At 38.6% G+C, this 24,319-nt stretch overlaps 2 protein-coding genes across 2 annotated transcripts; one reads left to right on the top strand and one right to left on the bottom strand.

The window, feature by feature from the left end:
* Nucleotides 1–3,948: 3,948 nt before the first annotated feature.
* Nucleotides 3,949–9,424, top strand: LOC142638507 (uncharacterized). Its single transcript, XM_075812539.1, has 5 exons — nucleotides 3,949–4,902; nucleotides 6,260–6,318; nucleotides 6,452–6,580; nucleotides 7,178–7,313; nucleotides 8,868–9,424. Exons 1-5 carry the CDS (start codon nucleotides 4,204–4,206, stop codon nucleotides 9,192–9,194), a joined length of 1,350 nt encoding a protein of 449 aa, XP_075668654.1. The 5' UTR covers nucleotides 3,949–4,203; the 3' UTR covers nucleotides 9,195–9,424.
* A 935-nt stretch (nucleotides 9,425–10,359) lies between these two features.
* LOC142612982 (THO complex subunit 4D-like) lies at nucleotides 10,360–17,231 on the bottom strand. The gene is made up of 7 exons (XM_075785162.1): nucleotides 16,871–17,231; nucleotides 15,622–15,861; nucleotides 14,625–14,768; nucleotides 14,468–14,536; nucleotides 12,562–12,749; nucleotides 11,577–11,627; nucleotides 10,360–10,827 (listed from the first exon to the last, which is right to left on the bottom strand). The coding sequence occupies exons 2-7, from the start codon at nucleotides 15,814–15,816 to the stop codon at nucleotides 10,602–10,604; spliced, it is 873 nt and encodes a 290-aa protein (XP_075641277.1). The 5' UTR covers nucleotides 15,817–15,861; nucleotides 16,871–17,231; the 3' UTR covers nucleotides 10,360–10,601.
* Between the last annotated feature and the right edge of the window lie 7,088 nt (nucleotides 17,232–24,319).

Below are 24,319 nucleotides of genomic sequence, written 5' to 3'. Positions count from 1 at the left end.
ATTGCCTAAAGGACAGGCTAAAGTAATGCAGTCATCATCAGTCCTAAGTGGGTCGTCCATAAAAAGATTGTAGACGGTCATTCAACACTTAGAGCATAGTTTAAAGGACAATGACATAAATGATAAACAAACAAAGAAGATATTCTTTAACTTGAAAAGGGTAGACGGCCACCGTCCAAAAACCCTTATAAAATAAACAGTAAAAGACATTGTTCATAAGCTCGTCTAGAACACTCTAGACGAGGAAATTGTACTTAAATAACATTTCAAATTCTCAAATACATTTTAAATAAAAAAGAGAAAAAGAGAAAAGAATAAAGCTAAACAACAATAACAACTTCTTCAAGAGGAAGGGGCATCAACGTTGGGGTCGTCCTGAGCCGGTTTGGTGGAAGCGTCGTCCTCGATGTTGACATCGTCTAAGCCTGTGTGGACGAGGGAACTTGTAGCAGCAGCAAGGTTGAGTTTAATGGTGCTAAAGTCAACTTCAGGAAAGTTGTCCATAGCATCCATTCTAAAGTCCTCAAACCCTGCTGCGTAGTTTGTATCCATCAGGTCAGTGAACTCTTTGGACGCTTTGAATTCTTTCACTGCCTCGTCTTTAGCCTTCTTCAAAAGTAGATTCAGCTCGTCGTTCTCCTTTTGAAGAAGTTCAAGACGCTCGTCTTTCTGGCCGGTGTCGGACTTCGGCCTCCCCCACCAAAGCTTTGAACCCCTCGCGGCCTCGTCCTTGGCCTTGTTCGCCACCGCCCACGTCCTACGGTCGTTTTTGACCTCTTCTATTCTTTTCTCCGGGGAGGACCCTCGTCCTGTCCATCTACGTAGGCCCGCCCCTGGACGCAACTATGAACTTGGACATTGCCTACATAGAAGAATAGGAAGTTTAGATGATAGAAGTAATATTGGGAAAACATGGACAAATCAGGACGAGGCAAAGATGGTTACCTTGAAGAGATCGTGGACGCCAGAGTGCTCGAACTCTTTCAAGGACATGTCGTAGCACGCAGCTACGTCCTCGCCCTTCACAGCCTCTTGGAATCGTTCCCAAGCCAGATCCTCGTTCTCCAATAAATTAGTAGAAGTCCTTTGAGGAGGCTGGGACGAGTCAGGAGCAGGGGACTTGGACGGAGTGGCACTGAGGGGCGTGGACGAATCTACGTCAAAGACCAGGACGGGTGGTTGAGGAGGAAGTTCAGTCCTAACGGTTTCAGTCCTGGACGGCCCGGACTTAGCTTTCTTGCCCCGACGACTTGGCAAGCTAGCCAAGTCCACATGCTTGGACAGGCTTTTCCTTTTTTCTCTAGAAGCAGGACGAGGCTCAGGTCTAGCTACCTCGTCGACAACTTCCTTCCCCTTGTTTCCCTTCATGGTTGCCATTCCTAAATATATAAAATAAATAAATAAATAATAATAAATAAATATACAAGTAATCATAAACAAAAATGAAAAGTGCATATCTTAAGAGGAGCACTCACGTCTACGGGTGGTTAACTCGTGTGCTGAAGCTTCGACGGACGGTTCAGGGCCGAGTCCCCACTTGTGTAGACGCTTAAGGGTCACTAACGAGTGGAAGTCTCGTTCAGGATGTAGACGGGCCCTGTGGACGCGGTCACGATGGAACTTGCTCAAAGAGGGTCGTCCAACGGCTGGAAAGGGAAGAAAGAAATTAAGGTCAAACCATCGTCCAAACAGAAAGTATAATATAAAAGAAACAAAAAAAAGAAGAACGTGACATACCTTCTGGACGAAGGTTCCCTATGTCTCCAGTATAAGGAGCAAATGAGTCTCTACCAATCTCAACGGGATGCCCCGCCGGAAACCGAGAGACGAAGAAAAACTCCGTCTTCCGGTTTCGTCGGACGAGGGCAAAGACTTAACCCCGGTCTAGCCATTGCCCCGGCCGTGAACCGATGGAAGCCTCGAGATTGATTTATCTCGGAGGGTTTATAGCAAGACAAGAACTCGTCCACGGTAATAGGACGGTCCCCGTCAAACACCTCCATCCATAAGACTTGCATGGAGACAACTAGTCTCCATGCGTTGGGGGTTAAGCCGACACACTCCCAAGCCCGGCCCTAGTGAGTAATTCCCTAGCAAAGGCATTTAAAGGAAGTCTAAGCCCCTGGCACAAATAGGCTTCATAAACACCTATTCCAAAACGAGGCTGGCAACACCACTCACCTCGGACAGCTAGCCTAGGGTTTAGATCATCAGGAATCTGAAACCAAGTCCTAAGGGAATCTAACCTTCTCTCGTCCGTCCTGGAAGGAACCTCTAGAGCACAACTATATACGGTTTCCTGTTCGTCTAAAGGGGAGGACGGCGGGGAGCTTGTCGAGGTGTTAGCCCCAGAGGCTGTCCTCTTCCTAATACTCTCTTGAAGAGTTTCTACAGGAATTCCAGGAACACCAGATGTATATTCCTCAGTTGTGTGACCACTACTACTACTGACGTTACTAGAGGTGTCATAACTAGAGTCGTCGCGATACTCGTCTATGGCCCTGACCACACTGTCGCTAGATGAGCAGGAGGCCATTGAAAACGTCCTAACACTTAACAAGGAAAGCTAAAGTAAGTATAGAAAGATTACCTGGCTCTAGACGAGGGACACTAAGGACGCTGAGGATACTCTTAGACGAAGCGACGGACGAGAGTGTCAAAGCGAAAAATTTGAAAAAGTGAGAGGGGCATGAGAGAGAAACCACTATTTATAAGCAGAAAAGTCTCGGTAACCGCAACGACGGACCTAATTATAAGGTGACACGTGGCGCATGCCTCGGAGGAGTAAACCAGTTGACTAACCTCCTATGGATGTGCGACACGTGGTGCGTTTTAAAATCTATTGGTACATCGTATAACTCCTGGACGAGGGGCAACTGATGTGGGATGAAAACACTCAAACCACCCAAACCGTCCACGGACGGTCATCACCTCGGCAGCCGTCCAGAAGTTATCCTTAGGACGAGGGTAACGAACAAGGGCGTCCAGAGGGTGATAGCGAAGCTACATCCCTCGTCCGTGGGATGCGCACAACCTACCCTGAGAGGACTCGTCCACGTGAAGATCCATGGACTAGGATTTTACACTTGGGATCAGCAGGTGCACTCGACGAAGGAAATTCAGGACGAGGGCACCATACTTGGGAGAATCTCCGAATATAATGTGACAAATCCTTATCCCACGCATAACGGTCATGTATCCGTTGTGAAATAGAAGTGTAACTCGGACGGTTATGGCGATTACGTTTAAGCCTCGAATCCAGGGGAGAGGTTCCTATTTCGATAACCGTCTATGAAGGCACTATATAAAGACCGATTCGGACAAGGCGAAAGGTATGTTCGGCTTTTACTCAAAAAGTTGGAACTCGATTAGAGGGAAAACTAGCTTTACCATCGGAGGATTTTCGTCGGCGGCCGCTTCTGATACGCTTTTCTTTCTTTTTCAGGCCGTTGAAAGAACCAGTAGTCCTTTCAAGTCCGAAGCATCTAGCCTACTAATTTTCTTGGCATCATCAACAATCAAGGCCACGTCAGCCCTAGTCATATAGTGTGACTTGAGGTAGCCCGGAGAAGGACGGGGGAAATTATGTGCATCCATTCTACCTGTCCGTCCACTACGCATCCGTCCTCCTTGGTCATATCACCCGTCACCCTATCATAACGAATTTTACATGTGGTGGTACCGTCATGTTTGTTTTATCCCCCATCATAATCTAAGGGTGAATTGTCAAAATTTACCTTCAAGAAAAATATATAAAGTAAGATTATAGCCTTAAGTGAGATTAACTATACCTTATCTATTTTTAAAAAATATATTTTCATAAAAATTGTACTAAATTTTTTATAAAAAAAATTCAAAATTAACAAAAGGAATCTGTTAACATATTCCACGTAATGCAGAGACATACAGTTGTCAAAGGTTGTAAAAACACAACAACAACAACAACAACAACAACGCATAAGCAAGCCTGTTTTTTCACGTAGACAGACACAAACCAACCAGAAAAGCAAAGGCCAGCAAAGCCAAGAAAGCAAATCAAAAACAGATAATCCAAGTTCTAACCACCAAGACAAGCACCTGCTACTGCTATGCTATTATTATTATTATTTATTAATAATAAAGAGTGTTACAGTAATTAACCAAAAATTCATCAATCATTTCAGATTCATTCGGACACACTGAAAAAAAAAAACCAACAACGACATGTCGTTCTCGTGTGGACTGGAGTGCGTGGTGGTACTAGGTTGCACGCGGTGGGCGTGGAAGCGCTGCACCTACATAGGCTCGGACGACAGCGCCACGTGGCCGACAGCAACGTCCGACGAGTTCGACCCCGTCCCACGTATCTGCCGGATAATCCTCGCCGTCTACGAATCGGACCTCCGAAACCCGCAGTGGGCGCCGTCGGGCGGGTACGGGCTGAACCCGGACTGGGTCATCAAGCGCGTCACCTACGAGCAAACCCAGGGCCAAGCGCCGCCTTACCTGATCTACTGCGACCAAGAGCACCGCCAAATCGTGGTGGCGATTCGCGGCCTCAACTTGGTCAAAGAGAGCGATTACAAGACGCTCTTGGATAATCGGCTGGGGAAGCAAATGTTTGACGGCGGGTATGTGCACCACGGGCTTTTGAAGTCGGCGGTGTGGCTGTTGAACGAGGAGTCGGAGATTTTGAAGCGGCTTTGGGTGGAGAATGGGTCGGAGTATGAGATGGTTTTTGCGGGTCACTCGCTCGGGTCTGGTGTGGCGGCGCTCTTGACGGTGATCGTTGTCAACCACCGGGACAGGTTGGGTGGGATTCCGAGGGACAAGATTCGGTGCTATGCGGTGGCGCCGGCGAGGTGTATGTCTCTCAATTTGGCCGTCAAGTATGCTGATGTCATTCACTCCGTTGTCTTGCAGGTGAACTTTTTGGTTAATGGTTTTTTTTTTTTTTGTTGCTTACCTTGTGTTTGTCAATTTGACTGATAGAATAAGTTAAAAAAAGAGTATTGTAGTAGTATTAGGTGAAGTTTGTTTTTGGCTTACGAATAGTAACGATGTTGATGGGATGGGATATTTTTTCTGGCTTTGAAAATTTCTTTACGAGGGATAATATCTTTTTTAACATTTTTATAATACATTCACAATAAGTTTTACGTAGCAGGTTGTTATAGATTGTTATTGGTGAGGTAAAAAAGTAATTTCAATGGTAGGTACAAATTAGAACCAATAACAACTAACCATATGTGATTTGTTGTAAAAATGTCGTAAACGTAGTATCTCTTATAAGGTATTGTTTGTTTTATTTATAAGGTTGCCTAAAGTGGCTATTTTTCTGGAGGTTGTGTGAAAAACTAAAGGAGTGTTATGTCCACAATATTTTTACAACAAATCAAAAGTGGTTAGTTGTTATCGGTCCTATCTTAAACCTACAACTGAAATTACTTTTTTGCCATATCAATAACAATCTATAACAACTTACTACTTTAAATTTATTATGAAAATGTTGTGGACATAACATTTCTCGAAAAATTACTACTATATTGGAAATGTTGGTTTTTTTAGTTACTATTTTTAAATCAATTATATTTAATCTACACCCTTAAAATTTGGGATAATTGTAATGTTAGCCATTAAAATTTCAAAATTTGGATGTGTACCCCTAACATTCTATATCATGTCCTTTGTCTATGCGCCGTGGCAAATCATTTGGATTTAAGCTCCTTTGTCTATGCACCGTGGCAAGGTGTTCGTTAAGTGTTACCTTAACCTTAGCTCAAAATGACATAATTTTATATATGGGATCAAAATTACCCAAAACTTTAGTAGTGTAAATTGAAATTTATTCGTTTAAATCTAAGCTATCATTTTGATATTGGGGTATTAAGCTTCTTTGTTTTTTTTTTTTTAATATTAATTTTTTTTTTCTATATAAAGCTCGCATCATTTCTAGAAAATGAGTCTTCCATATGCAAACATTTGGGTGAATGACTTCCATTTCCTATTACCCAGAGTTTTGTAGCTTAATTGCACAGTTTGTTCTCCTTTATTAGTAGAACCCCCTCCCCCCATTGTACTATCAAATTATCGATAAATAAATAAAAACCTTGCATTTCCTACTAATAATTACGGTTGGTTGTTATTTGGTTCGAAAGTGTGGTGTTCATTTTGATTATTTTGCATGAAGCTGCATGTTCCTCATAAGTAATTTGATTTAGTAGAATCAGTCTCTTGAATTGGACTGAAAGCGTCATGTTAAGAATTTATTCTTGTCCAGGATGATTTCTTACCGAGAACACCCACCCCCTTGGAAGATATATTCAAGTCAATCTTTTGGTTAGTATTCTTCTCTCAAAATTTCAAATTAATGCTTAAAATCCTTCCTTGAATCTTTTACCATGCAATTCACCACCTGTGTACATTTAGTGGAGTACTCATCTCTTAAACCAGGCATTAATGCTTTGGACAGCTTGCCATGTTTGTTATTTCTGGTTTGCTTGAGGGATACCTTTATACCAGAAAATAAAAAGCTTGGGGATCCAAGAAGACTTTATGCACCTGGAAGAATGTATCATATTGTAGAGAGAAAATTTTGCAGGTACTGACAAATTCAAACTATGTTATTTTAGGGATATTGTATAATGTTCAATTTATTCTTTGTGAGGCAAAGGAATAGTTATTTACATGCCATAGATTGAGTAATGACTGTCACGAGGGTTATGATTGAAAGATATTTCTGAGAATTGCGCTCAACCTCCCATATTTATGATTTCTATGGAAGGCTTAGTGCCATATTCAGGGTTTTTTTTTTTTTTTTTATCCTTTATAAAGTAATCAATAAATAAGCAATGTTCAATGGTTTGTTGAGTCAAGTCTTGCACAAATTGTTGGCTCTTATATCTTATCAAAACAAAATTGTTTGCTCTTACATATAATGGTTATGACTATTCACAGATGAAACAAAGTTTTTTTTTTTTTTTTTAAATTGCTTTCTTTTTTATCCTTTTGTGTGTGTCAAGGAAAACCTTCCTATTATATTTTATAGATTTTAGATGATGAACACAAGTTTATATTTTGCAAATATGCATATTAAACTATTGTAAGGTTATCTTTTCTTAGAGGACTGTAGTGGTAGGTTGCTGGCAATACTGCTGCTCATCCTAGACTGAGTTCCTGATTTCTTGGTACATTGCAGATGTGGGAGGTTTCCTCCCGAGGTCAGAACGGCGATTCCTGTTGATGGGAGATTTGAACATATTGTCTTGTCATGTAATGCAACATCAGATCATGGAATTGTTTGGATAGAAAGGGAAGCAGAAAAGGCACTACAAGTAAGTAGGAAGTAGCCATCAACATTCTACAACTCTTTGTTTGTCTTTTTCTTCATCATTTTATTCTAAATGAAGTTTTTCTCTGATATTATTTACCAATAAAACAAAAATATGATTGAATGCATGTATCAAATCTTTCCATGATCTTGAAATTTCTATCAGAGTCGGTTAAAAAATGAAGTAAAATAGTTCATTCAAAGCATCTTCTCTGCATTTATCTAGGTCAATGACAGATGTTGACATTCTCAATGGAAGGATATAAAATAATCTCTTTTACTTCCTGTTAACATCAACATGATCCATGGACTAACCGGTGATACATAAAATAAGGAGTAAATCCATTAAGAGGTTCATATCAACAAGGGATGTAATGTAGAGATTTCTGGATATAATCCATGAGATGGATGCATGTGTAGTGTCAATCTGATGGCCGGGTATATGGTTCAATTTTTGGAGGGTCCAACTTTTTGTGCCTTTACATCTTTGGGTTTGAAGTGTTTTGCGGGTCAACACCCCGCCCCCCCTTCTCTCTCTCTCTTCCCAACCTTCTTTCTTCCCCTGGTGTGCTTCCTCCTCTTTCCCCCCAAACAAAAAGAAAAATAATTGGGTGGATGATAAAGTCATGTGTTTAATACTGGGTGCATGTGTTATCTTCCCAATCCAAAATAAATATTTGGCTCTTGTGTTTTCAATAGATTCTATTTCCAAGTTAATGATTAGATGTTTATTTTTCCTAGTTAACAATTAGATGCTAGTAAGTTAGCATGAAGTGAACTTCAGCTACATGTGAGTAGGGCATCTTCAGTAGTTAGCATGTTTTTAGATATTTCTCATATTTAGTGGGCTCAAGACCCACTCGATGCATGTGTGACTTACCAATAAAAAAAGAATAAATAGAATTTGTGAGTGCTAATTTAATATATCATTTTTACTAAACAAATTTTACTTGTTAAAAAAGAAAAAAGAAAAAAAAAGGCTTTTCTCATTCTTTTTGTATGTTCCATGTTTGACACCAAAATTTCCTTTTAATATTTCTTGGGTTAACACAAAAATATCTTGAACTCTCATTTAAGTCACTTAATAAATTTGAACAAATGAAAATTAAGAAATTTGATTAGCAGTGTGTATGATTGGGGTGCCTTAGGGCTGATGAGATTTTCTTCCTATGTTCTGTATTAATTTTGGCCATGGAAGTTACTAAGGAATTGTGGCAAATATCACCAATTCATAAAACTGCTAATCAATGGGTGTCTTGTCCTTCCAATAGTGATATTCAGCAAATTTAAGATATACCAGAAGAATGTGAAATAACTTCCCAATTGATTTTGTAGTGACACTGTATCAGTTTAGTGTTATATATTCCATGATAGATGTTTCCTGCATTCCACCAGATATATGCATGTCAAACTGTATTCTATCAACCTCTGCCGGACATGTAGATTTTACTATAGCTTCTGTTGCCTTTTATTTGACACTGTCCCGCTTGCCATTGGACTTAGTGTTTCAGTTGTCTGTTGGATAAATTCCTAATATTACTTCACTCTCTTCCTTCAGAGAATGAGGGAAAGCAGTTCTGAGACTGTAACAACTCCTCCAAAGGTACAGAAACTCGAGAGGTTGCAGACTATTGAAATAGAACACAAAAATGCACTGGAAAGAGCTGTCAGTTTGAATATACCTCATGCTGTGATCAACCCTGAGGAGGTACCCTCTCATGAGAGCGGACCAGAGACTTCAGAGAGTCATAGTGAGGATGCCTCGGAAACAAAGTCAGTGTCCATCAGTGGAACGAGTAACTGGGATGAAGTGGTTGAAAAGCTTTTCAACAAGGATGAGGCAGGAAAACTACATCTAAAGAGCGATGCAAAAGCTCTGAAATAACAGCAATTATTCTTTTCACCATTTTCGTTTCCTCATTGTTTTAAGTTTGAGGTTAGGAGTGTTAGGATTTGTTTTTTGGTTCTTCTCTTACACATTTGTACATCTTGTAGAAAGAATTATCATGATTACATACCCCGGTTTCACCAGCCACAAGGGGAAATACCATTTTAGGAAAGAAAGGAAAAGAGATGCCCTTAATAAATATTTTAGTGGGCTTGTTGCCTAGATTTGATGTACTGTTTTGATGTTTTATAAATATTGGATTGACACGACATATTTTCCAAGCATTTAGAACCCTTTCTCAGCCTTGAGGAATTAAACCAATTTGCTCTTTGACTTAGGTTAAGTGGCTCCTAAGGCATTTTAGCAGTTCAGATCCTTGCTGCTACTGCTAGCCCTAGGTAGTCGACCCCAAACATTTATATTGGCAATCAAAGGGTAGAATTGAGATTAGCACTAAGACCCATTGAGATTATGGATCAATGGGGGATTGGGGACGAGATATTTCCATTTGAGAATGGTTGTATGAGTATGGCTCCATATATGGACGTTTGCCAAACATCACCACAGGGCAAAGCATCCAAAATGCCCAGAACAACCCATCGAGATTAGCGATACTATAACAATAATAGAGACAACTAAGATCTGTTGTAATGATTTCTTCCCCCTCAGTATAACATGGCCCACCCAACAAGTACCTTAGGGAAAGCAGAGCCACTGCATGAGCGCTGCTCTTTTTAGGGACCTAGTGTAAGATCCTTACGGAGATTAAAGCCAAAATATATATATATATATATATATGAAAACAAAGCATTGTCAGTACAGAATGAGAACAAAACCATTGCATCTCCGGCCACATTATTTCTTTCTAGACAATTTTCCCCTCGGAAAGAGATTCTTTCAACTCATTATGTATCAATTGACCAACATCATAATATTATGACTATAAACATACGTTAGATCCAACAAATGAAGATACTAAATACTAAATATTCAATTCAGGCATGACATGATATGACATGACAATGGTTTCAGACTTCAACCTGCATCCATTATCAGGAATGTAAAGCTGGCTCAAGTACCACTAGCAAATAACATCCTAAGATTCCATCATTTACAGCAAATAAATAATATACAAGTAATTAAGAACACATGCAGACAGATAAATGGCAAACGAGTTACATATAAATTTGTGAAGAAAACCAAGACTAGAGAATGAAGAATCATCCAGCAACTTCATTTACGCTACACATATCCTGTGATGAAAATTCACTGCTTTTACGCTACACATATCCGAAAACAGACACAAGTCACCAACAAAATAACCAAATTTGTACAGCTGACAGCTAAAATTGACTACTATTAATATATTTAATTCCACAGAACAGCTCTTCGGCTTGGAAACTCTCAAGTGTGCTTAGCTCCAGCATGATAGCTATCCAGGTCATCATTAAGTTCATCCACAGACATCTCAACTGCTTGATTCTTTTCACGACCCCGACCCCGGCCCTGGCCCTGGCCCTGGCCTTGGACCTGACCCCTACCTCGTCCTTGACCTTGACCTTGACCTTGACCTCGGCCCCTACCCCGACCCCGTGCGCGGCCACCCCTTGCACCCCCACGTCGGCTTTGACTACAAGAAGATCCAGAAATACGTAAAAGTCAGTTGCAAGTGACTAAACCAAATGCTGAAAAATGGAGAGGCCAATAAATGTAATGCCAAGAAATGCAAAGACATGGAAAAGGAGACCAAATTCAGATGTTATTCCAGGACAGGAATCTCAATGGTGAGTATTTTCTTTTATGCGGTTTGGCATAAAAGACCTTTTACCTTGCGCACACAAATAGGATCTAAGCTTACTTAAGTTCTAATCTTCATCCCAACAAGAAGACAAAGTCCAACTAGAAAATGACATCCAAAATTCCACACTGTTGAACAGCTTTCACAATCTCTTTTTCAGATATGACTAAAATAAATTACCACAAAAGTATATGGTAGAAACTGTTCAAGCAAGCATCCACTAGGATGCTGATGAGGACTATACCAGTGGACCCATCTAACTGCTCAACAAGGTCCAATATCCTAAATGTAATGAAACTGTTTCAAAAATTAAAAAAGCTTAAATCAGGCTTGAGAGCCAGTTTGAACTTTGAGATCAGCCAAACATAGGTAAAAAAGGCTAACTCAGTTTGAGTAAAGCTCAAAGCCTGAATCAAGGTTGAATCCAACTTCAACCATGCAAAGTTAGGCCAATAAGCAACATGGTTTATGACACTTCATTCCAATTTGCACAATGTAAACAAAACATAAGGTACACTAGATGGACTTTAAATATATAATAATAATTAGGTACAGAATGGTCAATAAAGTCAGAGATTTACCCAGAGCCACGCTTAACTGCAGCAGAGCCTTCAATTGGACCTGCCCTAGGCCTGCATATATTGAAGCTTCAGTAAATAACTTGCAACAGTTTTAGTAAATAAAATAAATATGGAAAAACAACTGAAGAGCTCTTGTTTTAAAGCTTTGCAAATATTTATCCATCATGGCTGACTTAGCAAGAATAGCACATCAAATGCAAATCACCAATGCGTGCACAATACAACATGAACACAACCTTTTTGTGCATTAATATGGGGGTGGGGGGATAAAACCAAAGCAGATCTGTTTAAACTAATTCAGAATTCTTTCAAAAAAATTGCCTCAGTTTTACACCAAAATGATCACCAGACTGCAAGCTCTTTTTATATCTAATACGAAAATATTTTCAAGAGCCAATGAGCCCTAGCTCCAAATGGCACTCCCTCCCACAAGAATGTGTGGAAGGTGAGCACTGGGTGGGTGTAACTCACCAATCGCACACACATAGCAAATCATTAAATATTTGATAACCCTACACAGATAAAACTTAAAACTACTTGGGGGAAAAAGGATAAAAAAATACATTTAAAAACAATGTCTAAATGGGAGATTCATGACTGTAAAATGTAAATCCAAGCATAAAAGAAACATTATTGAAACAAATTATCCACAGATAATTCTAAGAAACTGTCCAACAAGAAAATGCAAATAGACATAAAACTTATTGCATCATGTATAATTCGAATCATTTAATAGATTCAACCACAATATGAACTCATCAAACTTGGAAAAATTACATCACTGCAGGTTTAACCAATCAAAAAAATTCAAGAAGACCCTACAGACTTTAACAAACAGACGGAAATGCATTTAGCACAGTGGTGAAGGTCATACAATTTCAATCATTTAACTCCTGTCATTTTGTCATTTTTAACTCCAGCCAAAAAAAACAAAAAACTCTTCCCTCATTTGTATTTAAGCATAGAGAGGGATATGATCACATACGTCATAACAACTGTCCTCTTCCTCCTTCCATTTACTCCAGTAACATTCACACGAGCTGAGACAGGCACATCTGAATTGGCACCAACAATTTCAATCCTCATGGGCCTTCCATCCAAGAGAACATTATTATACCGCTTAAGAGCCGCAAAGGCATCACTTCTTCTGGTATACACAACTTCAGCTGAACCCTGTAACCAAGTACCACAGATTACACTTTACTCACTGGAGTATAACCACCAGAGTATGATATCAAGCTAACAAATTCTGCGTTAATCGACCACAGAACAGAAGAAAAAAATAATATTATATGACAAATCAACAAAATAAAACACCAAAGCTGCATTCCATATATAACAATCCAAATTTATTCCAGTTCATCACAGCTGATAAATATATAGCATGTAACTATGAATGGCATTGCAAAACACAAAGCACAAGAAAGCATTTGTATACCAACAACAATGACAAATGGCAGTAAACATATCAAAAATGCCATAGTAAAGCTAATCCAACTGGCCATACTATAGAAATTCAAAAGAACTACATCTATGATACTGAGGGACACATTATGCATGTACTTTTAAGTACCATCGTAGTATGATAGCATACCAACTATTAGCTAAGTACCTCGGAATGTATCATGGTTCATGCTGACGACTTTTACAGTAAGGCATAACCTCATGAAACTCGTGTAATAGAATCATATAAAAATTGAAGGTATCAGAGAGGGAGCATCAATCATTCCAAATATTAAAATCAGACCAAGAGATAATAAAGCCTAAATTGCAAATATGTGTGAAATGAGCCTTTGGGCATTGTATTGTTTTTTTTTTTTGGCGGCCATGTGCATAATGAACCCGAAGACTCGTGCTTTCACTAATTCAATTCAAATAACCTTTATAAAGATTGCTTTTGTAGGCTTTGGAGTCTTCTGTGGTCTAATTGGATTAGAGACCCTAATTTGGAGACAGGTTTTAGAAACTTTCACTAGGAGAGCAAGATGAAGCCCACAAGTAAGAGGGTCTAAGACAACTAAATTCAGAGCCATAGGAAAAACTTCTATAATTAAGTTATAATATCAATACAATGCCCAAATTATTTCATATCTTCTCCAATTCTTCTCTTCTCTATAAGATTCACTAAGGAACCAAGTTATTCATATATTTTCCAACAACATTATACATTAAAACGATCAAATAAGACAAGATAGAAAAAAAAAAAAAAAAAAGCTTATGACAAGAGCCAAATCTTTTAAATAATATTTTATCCAGTCCCAACTTCCTTTGAACTAGCTGATGACAATGTAGAATGAAAATAATATTTTACACACGCACAAGAGCCAAGTTGATGACAATAAGCTTCTTAGAAGAGTTTCTCATGAGAGAGTAACAATGTAATATAGAGGTAGTTGATGACAATAAGCTAATTATTTTTTATGGGTAAGTTACACACACGCAATGGGACTTGAACCCACAGCCTCAACCTCCACCTAGCACTTGTAAGGGGAGGAGCTTCCAATTGATGACAATAAGTTTTCTCATAAAGACATTAGCAACATTAATCACTTATCATTTTTTTAAGGTCACATGAATATTCTAACCACACAAAAAATTGATTCCAAATGACTTTCCAATATTAGGTAACATGTGTCAAAATTATAAATTGATGGCCAATGCAATCTGCAAAATAGCCGAAAAAACAAAATGCAAAGAGAATATCTATTTGCTAGAGAGTAAAGAGTAATTCTGCATAAAATATTATATAATAAATAAATTAATACACTATAGGCGTTAAATATAGCCACTACAACAGAGTCAGGAGATCTAGGAAGACATCAAACCTAACTTGAAAATAAAGTTGGCATTAAAAAAATAATATAAGTCACAAGTACTAATTAAATGCTTACACTTTGGCGACCATTTTTGTCATAATGAACTGCATATCTTTTCAGGTCCCCAATCTCGGCAAAGAGTTCCTGAGTTGCACATTAAGCTTCAAGTGAACTTCAAGAAAAATCCTCAAGAGAAAGCACTTAAGATGAAAACATATGGCTTGAATCATACCCTTATATCTTCATTAGTCACTCCAGAATCCAAGTTGGAAACATATAACTTTGTGCCAATTTCTATCCCAGGTATCCCTGCAGCTCTAAGGCTCTCTTCAAATAAATCATGCTGCCATGGGAAATTCCTGCTTCTGCGGACAGACTGATGAAAGCACACAAAAAGATCCAGATAATGAAAAGGACACATCAGCTTATGACCAGATAATGCATAATTTCACCATTCTTCAAGATCATAGGAAATGAGCAAAATTCCCATAAAACATAAAAGAAACTGCTAAGAGAGTAGCATCGAGTCTTAGAAACATGCTCAAACAATCCATTAATCAGAAATCTGTAAATTAAGCTAATGAGTGGTAGATAGGAGTAAGGATTTGACCCACTGCATGTAAACCGGTGCAGAGATAAGATTGAGAGCTCCAGTTCTCAAGTTGAGCGAAGGAAGTTCCTTTGCAAAAACACCATGAACTGGTTACGAACTGAAATCTTGCACCAAAGAATTCCCCACATTGCAAGAGGATCCATCACAGACCCCCGGTCAAAAGAACCAGTCATCAAACACTAAAGTGATTGGAACTATATAGTATGAGTTATAGATGTTTCTAGAATCAACCCCACTAATTGTTTAGTAGTTTTATGCTACTGGTGAGAACTCCATGTCAAAATTTCACCTAAAGAAAGCTCCTTTGCTTACAATTCTAGGAAGTGGCTTTATAGCTTATTGACACCACCAAAAAGCTTCCGCATATAATGAACGAGATCTTTTGCAAAGCCCCCAAAGCATAACCCCAAAAACCCCACAAGTACATATAAATTGAAGAGATAATGGTACAAACGCAACCGCAGCGCAAGCACTTTAGTGGCTGAGTCATAATGAGCTTCTCCATGAATAATTGTTTTTGAGTCTAATTCTGAATTAGATGACCTCTTGTATTTGGATTGTTTAAGCATGTCAGATTCTCAAGCATATGTATAGACATCCACAGTTTTGAGCTTGCCTTGGCAATGGTATATGCTGATGGCCGCGGATTCACTGCAAGAGGACCTCTACGAAATGGCCCAGGCATTCTTCCACCACCAGGGGCCCTGCCTGGTCCACGGCCACGGCGAACTCTACCTCGCCCTCTAACTCTCTCACGGGAACCTCTATTTTTAATAAGATCATCAAGTGACATATCCAATGCAGTAGCCATGAAATCAGTAGCCAAAGTATTAGTCTTCGAGAGAGAAATGTGAACCTGTAAAAGGAAAGAAATGAAGAATAATTATTAATAATGTTACTATTAAAAATTAGGCATGTGAGGGTTGAGGTTTAATATGTGTGTATACTGCCAAGACACAGAAAACAAAGCCAACAACACGAATCACTTCACTACCATTTCATTACAAAAATCCAATATTCATCATTTGCACACCACGAATATTGAAGTTTCGATGAAATCATCACAGTAACAGATCCGCGTGAACTGGGCAGACCAGTATGGTTACTAATTCAGGTGCCTGTTAAAGACTATTTATGACCCACCCACCCACTTGGGAATGCATGTGTAAATATGACCACATCTGAACCAAGAACAGAGTGAAACAGTTGGCGAAAGGGATGAGTGTATCCCTTGGGATCTATCCCATGTTCAGTATTAACCACAGTAGATCATACATCCAAAACTAAGATCCTATGGATGAAATCCCACCCATCTAGGGTAGGTTATTCCAGCTTCTTAGTGAGTCCACCCCTCATTCCAGGTCAACTATCTCTACAAAACCTAATGAATATATCAAATTCTAAAACCAAAACATTACCATAGTCCAAACCGGTCCCATAAAAGCACAATACACAGTTTAGCTGCAAATAGAGTGTAATAAACCATTTAAAACAAAAACCCAATACAATTTTTTTCTCAGTTGAGTCTAATTTTACAAATTTTGAATATCAAAACGACATAAAAAAAAGAAACAAAAGCATATTAAGATCCATGTAACAGACAAAAAGGCAATTGAAAGATCTAAACTTATACGAATGTATAATATAAGTAAAACCCAAAGAGACAACAAAAAAAGGTGTAGGTATATAAGAGAGAGAATCAGATCAAACATGTATTTCTATTTTTGCTTACGTTGCGATTGAATTCCAAGACTGAAACTCAAAATCCAGACCTCCAACAACAAAAAAACACAAAAACCTCTCTATCTAACAGATCAGAAAGCTCGCACTAACAAATAAACAGAGAGAGAGAGAGTGGAAAGTACCTGAAGATTATCAGGTAGAAAGCGTGGACGAAGACGAAAAAAAAACTCGAGGAATTGTTAGGGTTTTAGAGAGAGAGGCAAAAGCGAGTGAGATTTGGAAAAGAGGGAATTTTTTTTTTTTTAGGGTTATGAAGGGCGAAGATGAGATATCCACGAAGATGAAGGTGAAGATGATTTATATTTGTGTTGTGTGGGGGTTTTTTTTTTTAGGGTTTCTTTACTTTCGCAGAAGGACACAGGAAAAGTAAAAGAGAGAGCTTATTATTATTATTTTTTTTTTTTTTGGATACGAGAGAGAGCTGTTTTTTTATAGAGGACGAATGATGAGTAGGAGTGGTATTAAACTTTTGCTATAAGACGCGCTTTACTTCCTCCCACACGGGGTTTTCTATTTTATATTTGTGTTGTGTGGGGTTTTTTTTTGGGGTTTCTTTACTTACGCAGAAGGACACAGGAAAAGCAAAAGAGAGAGCTTTTTTTTTTTCATATAGGACGAATGATGAGTAGTAGTAAACCATTTGCTATAAGACGCGCTTACTTCCTCCTCCCACACGGGGTTTTCTACACTTCCTATCTCTCTCTCAATAATACTGGTACTAATTCACTTTTTTATCACTTCCATTTCATGACTATCCTTTTTATTTTGGCTAAATTAATATTTTTCTTAAAAATACATATTTATAACCTTATTCCTTCTTTTTGTGCCTGTACGTTTGCTTGTAAAAAAAAATTATATATTACGTATTAAATATACCCCACTCCATACATTATTAATGAACTAATTACACTTTCAAAACTCTTTTCACATCAATTACTTATCTTGAATTTTAGCAAATTAAGCTCACCAAGTTGAAATTTGTCACCTTTCTCAAAAAAAAAAAAAAAGGTTGAAATTTGTCACAACACCTTTTCAATGACTCCCCATTTAGGTTAATCCGTGATTATTTGCTTATAATTTAATAAAATTAAAATATAATAAAACTTTAATAACATGTCAAAAAAGTTAACATTTAAGCATTTTTTTGCGATATCTTACTTAATTTAAATTTGATTTGGGCTCATGAATTGTCAAATTTAAGAGAATTTAACTATCTACCATGTGGCCTCAAAATTATCTCAATTCGATGGTCGAATATTTTGGTCAAACTAAGGTTAGGTATGGGTTACTTGCAATCAAACGTTTGAAAAATGTTTAGAATGGTTAACTTTGACATAAAAGTTTGAAATTTAACAATTGAGTGAATTTTTGACTTAGTTTGGTAGCCAGTCAACTCTAGGGGTGTCCAAATAGAACCGAAACTCGACCTACCCACCTAAATCGTCCGCTCCGACCCGAGAACCAGCCGACCCGATGCCGGTGCCAAGTTGGCGGCGAGTCTCTGCCCCCTGAACCCGAAAAAGGCGGGTCGGTTGGCGAATTTGAGGCTAAGAAACCGATTTTCAACCGACCTGACCGTATACTGACTGGAAAACGTTGATTTTTTTGTCCGATATGAGGAGATTTGGCCTGAACTTAAAGAGATTAGGCGAGATAGCGCTGATTTTCTGTCCGATCTGAGGAGATCCGGCTTGAACTCGAAGAGATTAGGTGAGATCTCGTCGAGATTTGTCCTGATCTCTTCAAGATATGCCGAGATCTCATCGAGATCCGGCCAGATCTTGCCGAGTTCTGCCTTATCTCTTTGAGATCCACCGAGATCTCGCCCAAGATCCGGTCAGGTCTCGCCAGATCCGGCGGCTTTTGGCAAAATCTGGCAGAGTTTCTCACAACCCAAAACCAACCGAGGATCGATCCATACCCGATGAAAATCCGACCACCCGACCCACTTCGTTCACTGGTCGGTGGCGGGTCTAGGCATGGAAAACCTGAAGTGATCGGGTCGGTTCCGAGTTGGGCACAAACCTGACCCAGACTAACCCGTGGACAGCCCTAGTCAACTTAATCAAAGATTGATCAATAGGGGAATTCCAATTATTTTGACCTCAAACATGAATATGGGGTAATATGACATCCAATTGAGATAAATTCCAACATTCAAAACATTCCTTGATTCCCAAAGTCAAAATGGTAATTTTGCAATTTTTGTGTAAAATTTAAGATTTCGGCACGTAAAATGAGGCAGATAAAATACTGTATCTACAACTATTATCCATATTTGCATTTTTATTAAGTGAGTTCGACCCATAATCACTTTATGTGAATAATGTAATGCTAATTTATGACTCCTTTGTATTAACAATGTACTTTTTCTTTTTCTTTTTTTATCGATAAAACCAAACAATATGTAAAGAAAAAGAAGATTAAAAGTAAGGAAAGCATAACCGAAAATATTTGGTATGCATTAGCATTAAAAAAAAAGTATAGTGTAAGTAAACGATTACTCTTTACCTATGATGAATGTAAGAAAGCCTCTTTGTGTAAAATATTTTTGTGTTAACATAAGAAATTTTTAGACAAAATTTAGTTTATAGGAGTCTAAATCTTATGTCCCACTTTTCCTGCTCCACTCTATACTCCACCAATAAAAACTTGCCACGTGTTCACCTAATTAATTAAATACTACCATTATTGACTTATTAATGCTACCGTTATTAATTAATAGTAGTATTTAATTAATTAGGTGAACACGTGGCAAGTTTTTATTTGTGGAGTATAGAATGGAGCAGGAAAAGTGGGACAGAAGGTTTGGACTCAGTTTATAGTTGTAAGTGCACAATTTGTACCCGGTCCAATCACTAGACGGACTCAGACCCAAAGAGCCTTATACAATAAATTTGTAGAGTGTGGGCTTAAAACCTAGACTATGGATGTTGGATAAAGAGAAGAATCGGGCTAGATTGCCGTTATCCGCGTGTTCAATAGATGGGAATAGCAAAGAAACTCTCCTCGGACATAATCCGAGGACCAATTGTACTGCCTTTCTCTCCTTAAAAACAATATTACAACTACCGTTTTTCCTTTTTTTTCTTCTCATACCTCTCTTGTTCTTTTATATCCATCTTCTTCTTCTTCCTTTCTTCTTCCACGTGTAACATAGATCTTCCAATTAGATACTTGTCCCATCTAGCACCTTCTTGAAGTCTTCAAACACTAGCTGGAAGGCTGAACATTACTGTTTAGATGTCATTTCTCCATTAATACGGCCAGGGAGGTAGGTGCAGGGTCTTTAATGTGGTGGTAGCAACCCTTTTCCCTTTGATATTTATCATATGCTCTTACTTCCAATAACCGCGTGAATCATGCCTTTACCCATCAGATCTTCCAGAGTTCTCCCTCCAAACACCTTAGCATGTCCTATGACCTTTACTTGACCCATCCGAGGAGATACTCCTCCAACCCTTATAGCATGAACTGGTTTGCGGGCCTCAAAAGCTATGCTCGAACAGGCTTTCTCCACCAAATCAAGCTCAAAGCCCAAATACATATTTTAATCATTTTACCCCCCACAATAGTGTTTCATGATTAAATTATGTATCATACATGCATAATACTAATAATTTTAACTTAAAATTCATAACACAACTTACACAATGCTCACGTGGACCACATGATAAAGTTCATAAAAAGAAGATTTAAAAAAAAAAAAAAAAAGACCACATGAACTTGAAGTTTAGATGTTATTACCATGCCTCAACAAAAAAAGCATGAGTTCAATCAATGGAGATGTAGTATCTTTAACCTTTACTTTAAATAAAAAAGAAAGCCATATTATAAATGTATAAATGTTGTATTATTTTTGGGAAAATTACAATCTACATTAAATTAATTTTGTTAGAAATTCAACTCATAGTTGAAACTTTTTTTTTCTTTCATTTCAGTCATTTAAATTTCAATTATTACTTATCCTATCCACTATGGTAAATGGGCGTTGCCTTTAAGTCCCTTCAAAATAACGTCATTTCATTATTTTTGAATTTGTAAAATTTAAAAAAAAAAATTTGGGAAATAATTTTAGTAGTATCATAACACATATTTCTATTTATAAATTAAACCAAATACTCATATTTTAAACCGTTACACCCATTCACAACCATATTTGGATGGAGGGGGGAAGAAGGGAGAGTGAATGAGAGTAGAGTAGAATTGGCTGAAAATAGGCTAATTTTGGGCTACATCTACACTATTCTACTCTACTCCCCCTCCCTCCCTCTCAATCCAAACAGACCATTAAGAAATTGAGCTATGCAAATTTTGTTTTTCATTCATAAGGATGAAGCGATGGTGGACGCATTAGTGGATGACAAGGTTGAGGAGGTTGCTGAAGTCTCCAACTTTGGGTAGTAGGGTCAAAACCTTTGACAAGGGTATCATGTCATGGAGATAGGGTTTAGTAATAGAAGTGTGCGCGGGTTGGATTGGGCGAGTAAAAGCCAATATTTCTATCAAATCCACCACTAGCGGGTTGGGAAAATTCCAATTCATCACTGACCCACCGAAAATCCAAAGGATTGGTTACAAATTTCGGCAGTTTGAACTAGACAAGTTAGGTGAGTTGACATTATTCTTTTGATAAACTACAGAGTAGTTATACTTACTGTTAGGACATATGTGATTTGATGTTAGGAACATATGTCAACATTTTATGTATTGGCTAATCCTTTAACAAAACGCACTTTACTTGTAATTGGGTAGATCTAGGATGTGTTTAATACTTCAAGAAACAATATTTCAAGTTCAAGTGTTAAAGCCATGCAAGTCTATCCAAGAATCAAGTAAGGAAGTGATGTTCATTAAAACTCGATAGCTAGCTCAATAGCTAGTATCTATCGAGGTTTAAAAGCTGCTGAAGCCTGTGGCTTGACAGTTATCTCGATAGATGCCTATCCATCGAGGTTTATGAAATTCAGTTTTTTAGATCTATTTTTCATCAAATATGTGAGTATGTGTTTAGGCTTTCTTTTCTCACAACCCTAAACAAATATAAGGATTATTTTAAGGATTGTCACAGGTAGCACAATTGCACAAGAGCACAATTCCACAAGTGTGAAGAAAAGTGTGACTGAAAACCTAATTGACCTAGTTCATCTTGAAGAAGCTACTGTGTTTGTATACTATAAGGTTTTGTGACCAAGCAACTTCATGATCTTCATCGGTTGATGAACTGAAGAACTTTGCAGCCAACATCCTTCTCAAGTTGGCGATCAAATCGCATATTGGGATCCGTGCATCTATTGGTTAGTCACGTACTGGAGTCGTGCAATACAATGAGAGATTGTCACTATAGAATAAGTCCAATTGGGTATTGGGGTAAGGGTTCAACTATAGGTTGTATAAGGTACTAGGATTCCTTTACTTGTAACCGCTTGTGTTTGATAATAGTGGATTATCGGGAGTGGTGGCCTTAAAATTACCCAGTGAGGTTTTTGCCATGTAGGTTTTCCCTATTTGTAAACAAATCACCATATCATTTAATTTTCATTGTATATTTAGTTATTTGGTAATTTGTTAGTGCTGCCACGTACATTGCATGTTAATTTAATTAATTGATTAATTAATAAACTTTGATAATTAATCAATTAATTCATCACAATGGGTCAATACATTTTTGGTCTATCAAGTGGTATCAGAGTAGGTACACTCTGATTAGGTTTTAATCTTTGTTGTGAGATCCATTGACCCCCTGTTTGTCATGAATAGAGGACAGTCACTCATTGTACCTCTTTTATTTGATGATACTAACTATGCATATTGGAAAATACACATGAGAGCTTTTTTTCAGTCATTAGATGAGAAAGTTTGGCAAGCGTTGGAGATAAATAGGCTAAACCAAGCCGAAGGAAGTGCCGACCGACTGGGATGATGCAAAGATTAAGGCGGCAAACTTCAACAGCAGGGCATTGAATGTTTTATTCAGTGCAGTCACAAATGAGGAGTTCAAGAAGATATCCTCCATTGAAATTGCAAAGGAGGCTTGGACCATTCTCCAAATAACTTATGAAGGAACCAAGGTTGTCAAGGATTTGAAATTTCAGAGGCTCACTACTAGTTTCGAAGAAATCAAGATGGAGGAGGATGAGTCATTTGATGAGTTCTATGACAGGCTCAAGGACATAGTAAACTCAATTTTCAATCTTGGGGAAATCATTCTTGAATCCAAGATTGTGAGAAAGGTGCTCAAATCTCTACCCGAGAGATTTCATGCCAAGGAATTAAAAGATATTGACAAGATTCCTTTAACAGAGCTCGTTGGAAATCTGCAGACCTATGAGTTAAGTTTGACAAGGATTGGAAGGTCGGGTAAGGGCAAGAGCCTGGCATTGAAGGCCAAGAACAGTGACACGGATGAGTCTTCTGACGATGAAGATTCTAAAATGAAGTCTGATGGGACTGACGAACTCAACTACCGACGAGACTAAGGCATCTGATAGGACTGACGAGACCGCTCTCTGAAACGAGCCTAAACAAGTATACACGTCACTGACGAGGATAGCAGGATCATTCAATGCCACCAATAACACCCCGGACGGTTACAGAACCAGCTGGACGAACCGTTGAAGGCATATTAAAACCCCATTACTCAGCAAGAAGCGTTACTAAAAGAGGCATTAAAGCCACAATAACTGCCACAACGGCTAGAATCTAGAACAACATATATAAAGCCCACGCATTGCCAACAGAAGGTACGAACACAGTTACAAGATATCCCTAATCATTCTTATAGTCTATTATTATAAACTCCCTTGTACTAACTTTGGCATCGGAGGCGTTGTGGTAGGCACCACACCGGTGACCATTCCAAAGAATTTCTTCTTCCGTCGCGACACAAGCAGACCTCTAGTCCTGTCTGGATGACCTCACTACAACTGACGAACCCGTGATTCATCAGTCTGGTCCCGTCTGGACGACCTCACTACAACTGAAGAACTTGTGCTCCATCAGTTTGGCGCCGTCTGTGGGAACGACATTTTCGTACTAACGATTCGAAAGCGTAATTTCTACCAACTTCAATATCCAGATGGAGTCCAACCAAGATTCAGTGGCCTTAGCCCAACAAGTCAAAGCTCTTGCGGCCACCGTTAAAGAACTCACCAGGCAGAATCAGGAGATAAGACAACAGCTTCAGCATAAGGAGAATCGGTCTAGAGTTGTCCAGTAGGATAAAGGAGACAACCATGGGAGAAGCGACCGACGAAGGACCACTACTCCAGACGAACAAAATTCTGATCTTCTTCAAGAGATGAGGAAAGAGATGGACGAACTGAGAAATGCTATTAAGGAGAAGACAGATCAGAGCCTAGATAGAATGGTTAGGGCAACAGATTCTCCTTTCACCGTGGCAATCTTGGAACGACCAGTGCCGGCGAAGTTTTGGTTGCCTCAGCTTGAGCATTTTGACGGGCTTAAGGACCCCCAAGATCACCTTAATACCTTCAAGACGACATTAGGCCTCCAACAGCCCCCTGATGAAATAATGTGTCGTTCCTTCCCTACCACACTTAAAGGAGCTG

Source organism: Castanea sativa, chromosome 1 (genome assembly GCF_040712315.1).
Source record: "Castanea sativa cultivar Marrone di Chiusa Pesio chromosome 1, ASM4071231v1".
NCBI classification, from domain to species: Eukaryota; Viridiplantae; Streptophyta; class Magnoliopsida; order Fagales; family Fagaceae; genus Castanea; species Castanea sativa.
Note: the sequence above shows the minus strand (reverse complement) of the source record. Positions and strands in the feature narration are given on the sequence as shown.

Excerpts from the sequence above, each read along its gene's own strand:
- LOC142638507 (XM_075812539.1), top strand. The coding sequence starts at position 4,204 with ATGTCGTTCTCGTGTGGACTGGAGTGCGTGGTGGTACTAGGTTGCACG. Across the intron at positions 4,903-6,259 it reads TTCACTCCGTTGTCTTGCAG|GATGATTTCTTACCGAGAAC; the intron begins GTGAACTTTTTG and ends ATTCTTGTCCAG. Across the intron at positions 7,314-8,867 it reads AAGCAGAAAAGGCACTACAA|AGAATGAGGGAAAGCAGTTC; the intron begins GTAAGTAGGAAG and ends CTCTTCCTTCAG.
- LOC142612982 (XM_075785162.1), bottom strand. The coding sequence starts at position 15,816 with ATGGCTACTGCATTGGATATGTCACTTGATGATCTTATTAAAAATAGA. Across the intron at positions 12,750-14,467 it reads ACAAAAATGGTCGCCAAAGT|GGTTCAGCTGAAGTTGTGTA; the intron begins GTAAGCATTTAA and ends ACTTGGTTACAG. Across the intron at positions 11,628-12,561 it reads AAGAGGACAGTTGTTATGAC|GCCTAGGGCAGGTCCAATTG; the intron begins GTATGTGATCAT and ends CAATATATGCAG.